Source organism: Pelobates fuscus, chromosome 1 (assembly GCF_036172605.1).
Source record: "Pelobates fuscus isolate aPelFus1 chromosome 1, aPelFus1.pri, whole genome shotgun sequence".
Taxonomy (NCBI): Eukaryota; Metazoa; Chordata; class Amphibia; order Anura; family Pelobatidae; genus Pelobates; species Pelobates fuscus.
Genome location: NC_086317.1, coordinates 232,768,104 through 232,783,866, shown reverse-complemented (window position 1 = coordinate 232,783,866; position 15,763 = coordinate 232,768,104). Strand labels below are relative to the sequence as shown.

The window sequence follows — 15,763 nt, the reverse complement described above, 5'->3', positions numbered from 1 at the left end:
TTGTTTCTGTTGTTACTGGTTAAATATTTTAAGTTGGTCTCACTTGGTCTCACTAAGGGGTAACACATTGAGCTCCCAAACGGGGTCCCAAAAGTCTAGAAGGGACAGGCAGGCAGGTCATCCCAATACCCAGACGCAACAAACCCAACCACACCACCATGCCAGCTAGTCTAACGTGCATCTCTATAAACTGCAAAGGGCTAAACAACCCTACTAAACGACACAGACTCATGCGATGGGCCAACCGCACCAAAGCAGACATCATCCTCTTACAAGAAACACCCTACTCCGCAGAGCGCCCCTTCCTCCTCCTGAGCCGCCACTTCGCCAATTCTGACACAGGTAAACACAACGGAGTGGCAATCCTTCTGAGGAAATTATGCCCACTACAAGTCAAGTCCACTCACAAAGACCACCAAGGACGCTACCTAACGATAACAGGCACAATAGGGCCATCTAAATATGCTATCTCCACCATATTTGCCCCTACAACCCCGGAACCTGAATTCTGGCCTACATTACAAGCCCACCTCAGTCTACACCCGAGTCACCATAAAATCATAGGAGGCAACTTTAACGCCACCATCTCCCCAACGATAGACAGACTGCGACAACCATAGCATTCAACTACACAAAACCAACCATCCAGATGGGACAATCTCATGGCAGACTTTATCTCCAACACCAAACTTATCGATATATGGAGAATACACCATCCAACTGCACAAGACTACACATTTTACTCCCACCCACATAAAACTTATTCCCGCATTGACTACTTCTTAGTCTCCCCATCACTTCTCCCGATGACGAGAGCAACAGCAATAGGCAATATAACCTGGTCTGATCACGCCAAAATATCCTTAACATTTCAGCCACCACAAATCTGCAGATCCTGGTCTTGGAGACTCAACCCGATCCTACTACACGATCCACAAACAGTACAACAACTTAAATCAGAACTCAAACTATTTCACCACAAACAAGGACTCAGTCCAATCACAAGCAATACTATGGGCCGCTCACAAAACGGTACTTAGGGGCTCCCTCATCAGCATAGCAACAGCTCACAAAAAACACGCCTAGCACACATAGAAACAACTCTTAACGAAATTAGAAATCTAGAAGCCAAACAGAAGCATACACCCACCCCCGACCTCACTGTACAACTCCGACAGCAGAGGAAAACCCTCAAGAATGCAATGACAGCCGATGCAACTAAAGCCCTTCAATGGACACGACAAATGTTTTATGAAAAATCCAATAAAGCTGATACCCTCCTCGCACGCAGGCTACGCAAACGAACACAGGCCAAACACATAGACCACATCCGCACACCTTCTGGGAACACGACAGATATTCCAGTGAAAATCGCAGGGACATTCCAAACATATTTCTCCGATCTATACGACCACTCCCCACAGCACAGACAAAACACCTCCAACCTAATGGACCGCATCCACAGATTCCTCGAACAAACTAAATTACCCACCTTACCAAACGGTGAACTCGCACAACTCTCGGCCGACGTCTCGGAACAGAAGGGGGCAGCCATGATTGGAGCCACCAAACCAAAAAAAGCCTGGGCCCAGATGGATACTCAGGCTTCTATTACAAAACATTCCTAGACACTCTACTGCCCCATATGGTAAGGCTATATAACTCCTTACTACGAGGAGAACCACTCCCCAAAGAAATGCTACAGGCTAACATCTGCCTCTTACCCAAGCCCAACAAACCCCTATCAGACCCAGGCCACTACAGACCCATATCCCTCTTAAAAATGGACGTGAAGGTTTTTTACTAAAATACTCTCCAACCGGCTCTTACCATTCCTCACCAAACTGGTCCATCCAGACCAGGTGGGTTTCATTCCCACCCGACAAGCCAGTGACAACACCAGAAGGATGCTAGACCTGATCTGGGTGACAAACCGATGCCGAGAAGGCCTTTGATAGACTTCTTTGGCCATTCCTTTTTGCCACCTTGGAGAAACTCGGCTTCCCCAAACCCTTCCAAGATGCAATCAAAACAATATACACCAACCCTACGGCCAACCTCCTTATACCAAACACAAACCCACCTACCTTCTCCATAAAAAACGGAACGAGGCAAGGCTGCCCACTGTCCCCCGTCCTCTTTGCCCTCACCCTCGAACCCTTAATGCACCTCATTTGCACAACACACACGATCACAGGTATCACAGTACGCACACAAACATACAAAGCAGCGGCGTACGCAGACGACCTCCTATTGTCACTCACGAACCCGTCACACTCCCTCCCACCGCTCCTCAAACTCAGAGGAATATTCTGAAGTATCGGGATACCGGCTAAATCTAGATAAAACCGAGGCACTCATGTTCAATATAGAACCAAACCACAAACAAGAGATACAAAACACATACCCATTTAGATACAACACCTCACACATCTCATACTTAGGAATCGCTCTACCAGCAGAACTACACCGCACATACGCACTGAACTTCACTCCGCTGATACAAAAAACAACAAACAACCTGCTCCGCGGGGGGGGGGGGGGCTTGTCTTTGTCGTGGCTGGGACCCTAGCTTTGATAAAGATGAATCGGCTACCATGCTTTCTTTACCTTTTCCAGACCCTTCCCATCCCAATACCCAACTTGGATTTCAAATACATACAAACACACATAGACAAATTCATCTGGGCGAATAAACGACCCAGAGTAAAACGAACAACGATGTACATCACCAATAGAACCGGAGGTCTGGGTCTACCCCATCTCCAACACTACTACCATGCTGCCCAACTCACCCACATACAAAACCTCCACGCACCACCAGGAATCAAACGGTGGGTTGAACTGGAACACAACCTATTTGGCATTGACTTCCATCCCTCTACCTCTGGGTACCAAGAAAATCCCGACCCATGCCACCACCAACACTATCAAACCCTATCGCCATATGGGACAAACTCACCAAGAAATTCCCCATCATCAATAACCAAACACCACTAAGCCCCATACTGCGCAATAAAGCCTTCCCCCAGGCATGAACCCAAAAGACTTTGCACACTATAAATACAATGACCTTTATAGGCTCTACCACTTCTTTGTTGGTGGGAAGCTACTACATTACAATGAACTACCACAACCACACCAAGCATACAACACGACCTCTTCAGATCCATACAACTGAGAAGCTTCCTGGAACTCCCAGAAAACAGCAGCCACCACCAGACTTACAACTTTCGAAACAACATGGATACACAACCAAACCCACAAAGGACAGGTCACTAATAATTACACACTATTAATCACTTACCAACCACTGGGACCAATGGCATATGTGGCGGCTTGGGAGAGAGACCTGGGACCACCAGACGACCCGACAGACTGGCAGGAGATATGGGAGGCCACGGCATCCATATGCGTAAATCATAAAGAACATGCCCACAAAACTATGTTGAGATGGTACCTAACACCTACACTGCTGTACCACATGGGAAAGACAGACTCAGACCTGTGCTGGAAGCAGTGCGGACACAGGGGCACATATATACACATTTGGTGGCAATGCCCCAAGCTGACACAACTATGGACAGAAGTAGCACATCTGCTCTCCGACCTCCTCCACACCGACATACCCCTAGACCCCTGGATATGGCTCCTGTCCAAGCCATGGGAACCCCTAACTAGAGCACAAAACAAACTCACGAACAGACTGGCCTTAGCAACTAGACGAGCAATAGTAGAACTCTGGGGCACCCCGAATATAACCACACTAGCTGTAGTCATACGCAAAACCAGGGAGGCCATGGAGATGGACAGGCTCTCAGCCAAGATCCACGAAACATCACATCACTTGTATAAAATTTGGGACCCTTGGCTGAACGACCCCTCCCTAACATAACATCCCAAAGCACCAATATCCCCCAAACACTAGGCCATACAGTAGGACCCCGCACCCATACCACGACGGAGGTTGGACCTCAGCCTTTAGGATAGAAGGAGATCTCTGGCACAGACCGGGGCGGATGGCCCACACAGGAGCTCGTCCGAGCAACCCATGAGCAGGCCTAACACACAAGATCACACCCAAAGAGCACGCATGGCCCGCAACAAAAGAACCCAAAACACGCCCATGCAGGGAACCGAAATACCAAACTGGAACCCTTGACACATTAAACAGAACCACAACTTAACCTCAGAGACCGAGGAAGTGTACCACTTGTATTTGTATTTATACTTTTGTATATATGTGTTGTTTTTTGTGTTACATTATATTATATTACCTTGTACATCTAGCTCACAGACAATGTGGCATAACATGAAGCAGCCAAACAGACAGGCACCAACTAAATGATCCGCGAATCACGGATCACATGCCTCTGTATGTTAAATTATGCATATCAAATGTCTATGTAATGTATGCATTTTTTTGTCTTTTATTGTGAAAACCTGAAAACCCAATAAACACAGAATGTTTAAAAAAATTAAATAAAATTTGAAAAAAAGAAATTAGACTACAATATTAAATATTGGACGGCACTGTAATAAAGCACTGCACACAACTATGTGGGGTATAGAACTCATTCTATTGTCTTTGGACCTTCAAGTAAGCCCTCAAGTTGACAAAAAGAGTGTGAAACTGTGGTTATACATTTTTAACAGGAAATGAGTTTGTGATCAAGGCTGAATGCAAGAGCAGGATGGAATATGTAATTATATGTAAGCTCTATTTATTTTTATATTAGTGATCGCACATAGGGCATAGGATGGAGGTGCTGCTTGGTGTGCAAAACCATGCAAAAACAATCCCCAAGACACAGAATGTTTATAAAGAACCAGAGGTTCAATTTATAGTATATGTTAATGTGCTAGTGACATCTAGTGTTCAGTCACTGTATTACAATTGAAACATCTGAAAATAGTTACAGCTGTGCTCAAAAGTTTGCATACCCTTGGATAATTGGTAATATATGTACCATTTTTAAAGAAAACATGAGTGAGCAGGGAAAACACATTTCTTTTATTTCTTATGGGATTCATATTTAACTGTAGGTTATAACAGAATGGCACATTCATAAAACAAAACATAGAAACAAAGAAAAAAATGAAATGACCCCTATTCAAAAGTCTGCATACCCTTAGTTCTTAATACTGTTTATTGCCCCCTTTAGCATCAATGACAGTGTGCAGTCTTTTGTAATAGTTTTCTATGAGGCCCCTAATTCTTGCAGGTGGTATAGCTGCCCATCTTTGGAAATCCTTTTCCATCTTCATAAAGCTCCATTACCTTGTTACGCAGGATTTTTTTTTTTTTTATTCTTTATTTTTATTATTAAGTGTTAACAAACAAGCTTGATATCCCACCACAACTATAGCAAGCATAGTAAAAACAGGCAAAAGATACTCTTAGTATGGCATTCTTAGAAACTGCACATTTTTTATATTTAAATTACAGGCTAGGAATAGTAAAGTAATAGTAAATGTCAGTAGGTAGGTAAAACAATACTGTGTAGTAATCTGGTTACACTGACAGCATGATCAATAGTACTGAATATTTCTAAAAGCAGGAATGTACATGTCTACAGATTTATAAGAGGTATGGTAGTTAGAGAAGGGTAGACTTGTGTGGCAGATGCAGTGTGCAACAGAGAGCAGAAATAGTGACCTATACACAGCATTATCTGAAAAGTATGGCATCACAAAAATGTCTACGGGATGATAGTGCACACATGAGTGAGTTTACCACTGGGACTGGGCATTAGGCCAGGAAAATTAGGTGCTACAGGCGTTTTGGAGATGAAAATAGAGAAAACAAAAGACAACAGGTCAAAATCAATTTAAACATTAAAGCAGTATCATGGTCCTTATGCATATTATTAAATCAAACACAGTAGACCATCATGCTGCAAGTGTCCCTATTCACCCGATACCAGAGGTCTACAGACCATCTGCATAGGTAGGAGAACAATAAAAGGCAGCTGCAAACAAACAGCAAGGCCCCTTCTCTGCCCCAAGCTGTATTGTAGGCCAGCATCTCAAGGCCACAGGCTTGGGGTCTTGCAAATTCCAAGTCCCTTTCGTGCAAGAGAGCAGGGGATCTTGGTCTGCACTCGCCTCCTACTGCGGGCGGATCTCCGCCTGTGTGAACGCTGCGGGGTCGAACCCCTAGAGGCCTTCAGCCCTGGTGGGCAAGTGATAAGCCAAACAGCTGGTTGCACGAATGTCATGCCCGATAAGGGTTGCCTCACTTTCTGTTGTTCACTCATTCGATCACCGTCTCTTGGTACGGGTTGTGCCGCTAGGAGCTCCACCAGTAATGCCCTAAAACGCTTGAAAATATAGTCTCCAGCCTCTGGAGGGAGTGCTCTATGGAGCTTGGTCGAGTTGGCAGTTGCAGCATCGGGTCTGCCATGTTGGTAGTGAAAGTGTCCACCATCTTGTACTGTATGTACAGTAGGTACAGCATGTACTGAGGATCAGGAGCTGATGGAAACCTGCGCCATTAAGTGACTGTAATTAGAACGGAATAACCCTTGCAGGCCCAGTGAGGAGGGGGCAAAACGGGACCACAGAGAAATGTCACCGAGATCACTGCCACGTGGACTAGGGAGGGCGGCCGCCTCTCCTGTCCAGTCCAGCACCAGGCCTCTCTGGTGAAATCAGTTGGCAGGGGCTGTCTGCCGATCCAGTGCACCTAGTTCGGCTTCATTACCAGGTAATGATATTTCAGTGCTGGCTGAGAGTGATAGGGGTTGGCAAACTCACAAAATAGGCGTTTAGGAGTAGGAGCTCCGGCAAGATGCGCTCTGCTGCCATGAAGTGCAGGCCCTGCCCTCCATTATGCAGGTCTTTTGACAGTTCTTTTCTGCTCCCCATGGCTCAGTATCTAGCCTGCTCCGTGCATCCACGTGAGAGCCAACAAACTCATTGACTATTTATACACACCAAATGCAATTTAAAAAGCTCCAGGTGTGGGAAATTAACCTTTAATTGCCATTTTAACCTGTGTGTGTCACCTTGGGTTTCTATAACAAGGCCATACATTCAGGTATATGTGAACTTTTGATCAGGGCCATTTGGGTGATTTATTTTATCTTTATGACTTAAAATGGAGCCAAACAACTATGTGATAATAAATGGCTTCATGTGATCACTATCCTTAAATAAAAGAGATTGTTTTGCATGATCAGCGATATTTTCAAAATCAATGCCAAAATTTCACGATTTCTGCCAGGGTATGCAAACTTTTGAGCACAACTGTATGTGATATGCCTTACAGCATTGCTACCATATGTTAATATATGTGGTAAATAAAGTTGGAATACAATTAATTATAGCCTGGAATGTATGGATTTTTCATATAAACAAGGTTTAATATCTGTGAATAAATACATATCTTATCAAAAGGACTAGTTTCTATGAATCAGAGTTTCAATATTCTTATTGGCAGTAGTTACAAAAGAGAACCATTGGAACTACTACAGAATCAATTTCTTTTAGGTATAAGTTTTATTTAAGTTTTGAAAAAATACAGTGAAGAGAAAAAAAAACTATCTTAAAAGGAAAATGAAACAAGCAAACAAAAATACTTTTTGGGGGCGGGGCCGGGCCGCCGAGCTGAGCGGCAGCCATCCGAGCTAGCTCCGGCAACGAGCAGCCTAAATACAAACAAAATAATGCTTTAAAAGCCCACCTGGACCCGAGACAAATACGGGCATCGAGTGAGAGGTGGAACGGGAACACATCAAGTGAGCCTCAGTCGGATCATGATTGTAAAACCCGCCCGACTTGCAGGTTGAGCCCACGGGGCCTACACACATGTGGCGACGAGAGACAACACGGCAGAGGGAGAGAGGGGGACCCGGCCCCGCTCCCCCCCTCAGGCCGGCGGGGGTGATCCCGGCCCATAAGTCACATCTCCGGAGCCTGGAGGAGAGAGGCCTACATTGTGGGGAGCCCTTCCCTATGAAGAGCCAAGAGGGCCGCAGTATGAGCTATCTGCAGGGAGGCACGCAGGGTCGCCTGGGCCTCCGTGGTGACGGATCCCACAGATTGACCCCTCCAGGCGGCAGAATGGACGGCGCGGAGCCGGCCCCAACCCCAGGATTTGGTGGTGGTCCAGGGAAGGATGCCCCCAACTTTGTGAGCCATGTGTCGCAGAGGCGCGCTGGACCCCCGGCAGACCGGTAGCCGGGGAGGCGAGCACCGGTGACAAGCGTGAGACCGGAGAAGGGTGAGGCACCATGGGGCTGGAGCTCCGACGGGGTACTGCAGGAGTTGGGGAGGTGCAGGGGATAAGGGGCCGAGGACTTTTCGTGGGTGGGAGTCTGCCGGACTGCCGACATCCCTGAGTGCCCACAGCACTGCGGTGTACCCGGCTGCACGGCCAGAGCAGGCCTGGATGGAGAAATGGGGGGGACAGATGCACCGGAGGTGCTCGGGAGACTCTGCACAGACCGACCGACTGGACATGTTTGAGCACCCTTGTCAAGAGCGCACCAGAGGCCAAAGTGTACCATACCGTGCCAGGCATGACTAAGCCACCTCCAGCGGAGAGACTTTTTTTTCTTTTTTTTTTCATTATTATTATTATTTACTTCGCCTGAGCTCTGTCCCAAACAAGGAATGAACAACGCAACGAAAGACAGATAAGGGTATAGGGACAGTATTTAGATAATTTGTTTGAGAAACCGCTCTCTATGTAATTTTAGATTTCCCCTGTTTTGCTTATTTCATCACTTGTAACTACACGTCATTGGCTATTTACATTTTAAAATGTATCTATCTCTCTTTACTTTATTATTTCCAAGCAAGCATTTAATTTTTAAACGGTTAACATCATTGTGCAGGTCCTTTAAGAACTCAGGGAACGTTAGCTGGCCAGTTAAACATATAAACTGCCTCCATAACTACATAAGTGATTGCACTCCCATCTTATGGCGTGCTTACGTTGTCCGTGCCTAACTGCCAAAAACATGTTAATAGCTGGGATTTACTGATGCCTCACGATGCTAGACTAACATTGTGCCTCTGTCATGTATGATTACAATATTACACACTTCAACGGTTACCTGAGCTTCTATAGGGAGCATATGATTAATACGCGCTATACAATACATCCCGGATGCAAATTGAGGCCTATCTTTATTTAATTCCTTTATTAGTTTCTCTATGTTTACTGAGTCTTTGATGAGGCCTAGCCAGAGCAGCACTAATTAAATTAACTATGTAGCTAATAGAGGAGCAGAATGTTTATCCTAAATGGTGCTTATGTTTTTTACATACTCCATGGCATGGTTAATACATAGATAATTACATACTCACGCCTCAGCCACAAATTAAATATGCTGCTAACGATTATACAGAGTGTAGGCTCAGTTGACTACCTGCGTTATACGTCGGACCATGCAGCTTTTAGTTTAACAGTGCACAGGAATACCCTGGAGCGTTTACCTACGTAAGGATCTATAATGTTTGCTTGGATCTTATAAGAAAAATTAACTACATAGAGTACACAATCAGCACACGAAGCGCTAATCCGAATTAATTACATGTATCAGTTGATAATGTGAACCAATATGTTCTGGTATAACAGTTATGACAAATCCGTTTCTACGTAAGCGACAATGTGTATGATGCACCTTTATTTACTGATGCTTATGCCCCTGCGCGGGCAAATACTTGCTTCATTACGAATCAGTTTGATATCTGCGTTTATATTGTGAAAACAATAAAAATATTCAAAACAAAAATACTTTTTCAGTCATCAGTGGCTCCAGGACAAGGTTAACTCTTAGATCCTTGCTGAGAAGTTCAAGCATTGTGGTTCAAAAAGAAGGAAACAACATGGCACATCCATTAAATATGAATGGGTCTCTCCTACTACCATAGCCTCTAAGACACAATGATGAGTAATATTGGAGGATACAATGGAGTCTCACAATGCCCAATGGCTGAGTGACAGGCAACAGAGGGTTGTAGTCAATGGAGTATATTCGAAGCTTGGGCTTGTCACCAGTGGGGTACCTCAGGGATCTGTACTTGGACCCATTCTCTTTAATATTTTTATTAGTGATATTGCAGAAGGTCTTGATGGTAAGGTGTGTCTTTTTGCGGATGATACTAAGATATGTAACAGGGTTGATGTTCCAGGAGGGATAAGCCAAATGGCAAATGATTTAGGTAAACTAGAAAAATGGTCAGAGTTGTGGCAACTGACATTTAATGTGGATAAGTGCAAGATAATGCATCTTGGACGTAAAAACCCAAGGGCAGAGTACAGAATATTTGATAGAGTCCTAACCTCAACATCTGAGGAAAGGGATTTAGGGGTGATTATTTCTGAGGACTTAAAGGTAGGCAGACAATGTAATAGAGCAGCAGGAAATGCTAGCAGAATGCTTGGTTGTATAGGGAGAGATATTGGCAGTAGAAAGAGGGAAGTGCTCATGCCATTGTACAGAACACTGGTGAGACCTCACTTGGAGTACTGCACACAGTACTGGAGACCATATCTTCAGAAGGATATTGATACCTTAGAGAGAGTTCAAATAAGGGCTACTAAACTGGTTCATGGATTGCAGGATAAAACTTACCAGGAAAGGTTAAAGGATCTTAACATGTATAGCTTGGAGGAAAGACGAGACAGGGGGGATATGATAGAAACATTTAAATACATAAAGGGAATCAACACAGTAAAGGAGGAGACTATATTTAAAAGAAGAAAAACTACCACAACCAGAGGACATAGTCTTAAATTAGAGGGACAAAGGTTTAAAAATAATATCAGGAAGTATTACTTTACTGAGAGGGTAGTGGATGCATGGAATAGCCTTCCAGCTGAAGTGGTAGAGGTTAACACAGTAAAGGAGTTTAAGCATGCGTGGGATAGGCATAAGGCTATCCTAACTATAAGATAATGCCAGGGACTAATGAAAGTATTTAGAAAACTGGGCAGACTAGATGGGCCGAATGGTTCTTATCTGCCGTCACATTCTATGTTTCTATGTTTCTATGTTTCAAATACCATCTTCTAAGACAGCTAAACCAGCTTTCTTTCAAGGTAGAGCAAAATTCAGATATTTTTCACCAAAGCGATTGGTGTCTCCTTTTCACTCCAGAGTTGGTAGAGCTCACTCCTTTCTCAAAGGGGCGATATTCTAAAATACACTCAAACAGTGTTATCTTTGAAACAGGATTGTGTTGCATCACACCACACAGATATAGGCCATAATACATCTGAATTCTTCACATGCAGCAACCTGTTTGTCTTTAAATTAAATCAACATTGGGTAATCTGTTGGTGTAAAGCATGTCCCCCCCATCATATAGGCTGTTCCCCTACCACCACTAGAAGGCGCCACGCTCTTGTCAACACTGTCTATAGAAACCAGGATTTCCAAAACCTGTGTCAATTGGGAGACCAAGGACCTTAAACCATAAGCAAAGGAACATCATTTGAAAAGATTAAGTGTATGCAGTACTCTGGAAAGTGGCCCAATGGCAGATCTAGATAGTGAACTTCATGAAAAACCCAAGAGGGAAGGGCACAAAGAACAGACAGCCTCTCTATCTACCCAGCAACATTTTCCTCTCCGAGACCTGCAACACAACATTTGGGCAAACTGGGATGCTTTTTAATATGATAAAATGTTGCAGAATCCAAGATTACGTATATCATAAGATAAGAAATTCTTGCACCCCTAGCAGTCCTACGGAATTTAAACATAACTATTGAACCATTAATGATCCAAAGTGTCCAATAGAATAGAAAGGGCTCTAAAATAAAAGTAAAAAAAAGGATAGAGCACCCTTTGCAGATTCATCATCTTGATTGAAAAAACTCAACTGAGGAGTTATAACCTAAAGGGTGTCCAGCATAATAGTTGAGCCTGAAGCTGTGTATATAAGGAACTGTAATTGATGCCATACAGATCCTTGCATGTGTTTCACTCCTAGGTAAGAAAAACTGATCAAATCTGCTTTAATCTGAACAAGATTGCTAATTCGGAAAACCCATTTTTAAATCAACTAAAGAATAGAGCTAAGCACAGACACGTAGAAAGCTTCTTTTTGGTTTTTAAATATACACCTCAGAATCAGATTTTAACTCTTCAAAATGCCACTCCAAGAGATGCAGCAACAGGAAACAGACAATACAAATTACTATGGAAGCAAGAGCTTAGTTGTGAGAGGAGAAAACAAAATCTCTCTTTGCTTTTTATAACCATCTATCAAGACAAACCACACTCACATTGCAAAATAACATGGTAGTTGATTGCACTTAGGGTTTCTAATTTTATTTAATTTATTAGGAAAATATGACTGCTCCACCACTCGCTATCCTCTGGTTAAGCAGAAAACCCAGCTAGTAGACATTGGCAGCAACCTGATAGTTTTGCATGTTTCGCCACTAGTAGCTCAAAGAAACTTTTTCAGGAGAAAATATTTGGATCTTTTTCTAATGCACAAAGGACACAAATCAGAACCATACTTGCACTGTGGATCAGAACCAGACTAGCAATTAGGCACACAGGGCAAATGTCAACAATGTGGACCACACATACAGACACAGTCATCTGATGAAAAACTGACGTTGATATCTGGAGAAAAATGCACGGCCTGTCAGGATGTAGTGTAAGTCATGGTACAACTTTGCTGTGGGTGGTCAGTGGTCTATTGGCAAGTACAAATTACAATAACACTTTTAACCAAAAGCAACTTAAAGGAGAATTGGAAATTCCCAATGTGTTTTTTTAGTATTATGTTTATTATCACCTACCGGTATATTTAGTAAATGTGTATCTGTGAAGTGAGACATATATAAATATATGATAGATAGATATATATATATTTTTTTTTTATATACATCAACACCTATTTATCCTGCAGTGGTGGTTAATCTATCATGACAGGTTACGATAACTACCACAATATACATTGAACACATCATTTATCATAGGGATAAATGAGGATTTCAATGAAAAATATAGATATAGGCACACCTCCTGTCGGCAGCAGGGGAGGAGCTTGGGCGAAGTCTGACAGCGCAGAGGGACATCGGCGCAAGATTTGGGAAAGTGACTGAAGGGGTTCAGGAGGGTGAGCGCGAGAGAAGGGGGCCCTGTAGGATTCTATAGTACCAGTAAAATGGCTTTGTTTTCCTGGCACTAAAGAATCACTTTAAAGGAACACTAAAAGCAGCAGAACCACTAAATGTGCCTTGGCACCATCCCACATTAAGTATTAAAGCGGTTTTAGTTTGACAACTTACCTGGTCTCTCTGACACTAGAGCTGCATTTAGCCTACTCCTCTATGAGAAGTCAGACATCTCAAATGAATAAAGCAAGGCAGATCCGGACTGCGCTCCTTGGCTAAGAGCACTCAACTGAACTTTTACTGAAAGTAGTGGTTATGGTACTTTAAGTGTTCCTTTAAATGTGAAATGGGGAATTACAGAAAAAGCGTCCCAGTGATTAACATTATTTTAGGTGAGTTTCAAAGTGAAGGGGGAAAAAAACAGGAAAAATTAAATGTCAACTATGCTTTTTATTTGGCTACTTTGACTTTTAAATTTAAAATTCACTTAGAATTTTCAGTTTAGTGAATAGTCCTGAAAATTACAAACAAATTACAGCTGCCTACCTAAGCACTAAATTATAATTCATTTAAGTATAAACTTTCATTTCAAATATATAATGACCATAAGGGACACACATTCAGCGTTAGTTACTAAATTGAGAGTTCAAGGTGAATTCATAGTGAATTTCAAATTCAAACTATAAATAGCCAAACTTCTCTAAGCCAACTATGCTTCCAGTTTGGCTACTTTGGCCTTAAATTTGATATTCACTTTGAATTTTCACTTTAGTTAGTAATCCTAACGGTCACATGACATACACAAAACAAGTCACATAACTAGGAGTCTATTATGGCTAACCAGTACTCAAACATTTTAGAACAAAATTACCTAAAATGGAAAAGTTTTTTTTCTGTCCTAAAAGTAAAAATATTCTCTGCATTTCTTGATCATTCCCATTTTGATTATCAGTGACGGTGTTACTGAGATCACTTAAAAATACCAAGGTAAAATATGTGATGTCTTCTAAAAAGAGGGAGGGGGGATGAACAAAAAACACAAAACAGAAATTTCAAAAACTTTGGTATGTGAAAGAGAGCTCTATAAAGTTAGACCTATGTGTAGATATATAAAAAGCACATCGTGGGTTGATCTATGCTGTAGAAAACAAGGCATCTTTTAGGTCTGTCACCAGGACAACCAACATTTATAAAACGCTAAAATGATTGTATATTAAAAAAAAAAAATCCGACGTTCTTAGCTGCCTTCAAAGAGTTTAGGGAAGCAAGCTGAAAAGGATTAGTAAATGTCATTAGGGAATTATCATAAATCCACGTGCAGATATCTTCATTAACTTTACCACAGTTAATTACCTTATAAAATGCACACAAAAAACAATTCGTTAATGGAACGGTGTACTCACTGGTACGCTCCAGATCTGCATTCCATCCGTATACCCTATCATCAGTAGAAGAGGGGGGTCATTCCCAGTGCTATGTACTTCATGGAACTCCATATTTCTATATATGTCTAATGGGAAATAGGAGAGAAAAAAATGTCATCTCTCACATACTGTTCAAACAAAGAACAATTAGAGAAAAACAGTTATATACAAATTTTACAGTTTTATAGACCCATAAGATAAGAGAGGCCCACCATCTGTGGTGTTATTTTTTTATTTTTATTTTTTAGGTCAGTATACATGATATGATGTCTATTGATAATCTTATTGGGTTTTTTCGTTTTTTTTACATCATATCTGGGTTTCTGGATTGTGTTTCAGTAAGAAAATGGATACAAAATATAAAAACTGGTGCAACCCCTCACCACACTTAGAAAGGAGAGGCAAACAATATTTGCAGGTGTTGTTCACCTGTTAACCCACTGAAGTCATTGCTTCTTTTGCCAATTTAATTCCACTGGCAGTAATGTGTTATTTATAAAAATTGGAAGGTAAAATAAATCAGTAACACACCCTTTCACATAACAATATTAGATTATAATCTCTGCTCTACTATTGGTCTATCTTAAGCAAGTCTTTTATATTTTAGCAATTAGTTTTTTTTTCAAACGTACACCAAGTACCAAAACCATCTTAACCCTTTAAGATTGCCCAAGTTCCGAACCAAAACAAATCCTAGAATTTGTGCTATATGTCTGTTCAACCATAAATTTACCTCTTTCATATTAATTGTACCCACGCCCATTATTTATCATTTTGTTCAGGAGAAAAAGAGCTTTCATTTCACATCAAATATATATATATATATATATATATATATATATATATATATATATATATATATATATATATATATAAAAATTTAATATGAATAAAATCTTTAAAAAATACAAATAAAAAAAGGAAGTAAGAAAATGTTATTTTTAGGTTGATCAGCACTGGGAAAAAAAATCATTCAAAATATTTTTTTTATTTTTTTTTAACTTTTTTTTTTTAACACTTCTTTTTAACAGTTTGGAACACTGTAATTGTGAACTCTCTGCCCTCTCGCCTAAGAACAAATTAAGGGAAGAGAGCGGCAGAATAAAAATCATGGGCTGGGACATTTTATCAGTGATCAGTGATCACATATGGATACGCTGAATTCAATTTTTCACGTTGACGATCATCAACCTGGCTGAGTGCATCAATTGCTAAGCATGGTCAGTAGGTTACAAATGTGTGACAA

General features: G+C 41.7%; 1 protein-coding gene across 4 annotated transcripts in view; it reads right to left on the bottom strand.

The window, feature by feature from the left end:
* Positions 1 to 15,763, bottom strand: part of BCAS3 (BCAS3 microtubule associated cell migration factor) — a 1,245,307-nt gene that overhangs the window by 1,193,973 nt on the left and 35,571 nt on the right. For all 4 annotated transcript variants that reach the window (XM_063455132.1, XM_063455142.1, XM_063455152.1 and 1 more), the window contains exon 5: positions 14,497 to 14,603. In XM_063455132.1, coding sequence (XP_063311202.1) covers positions 14,497 to 14,603 — 107 coding nt within the window. The remainder of the gene's footprint in view (positions 1 to 14,496; positions 14,604 to 15,763) is intronic.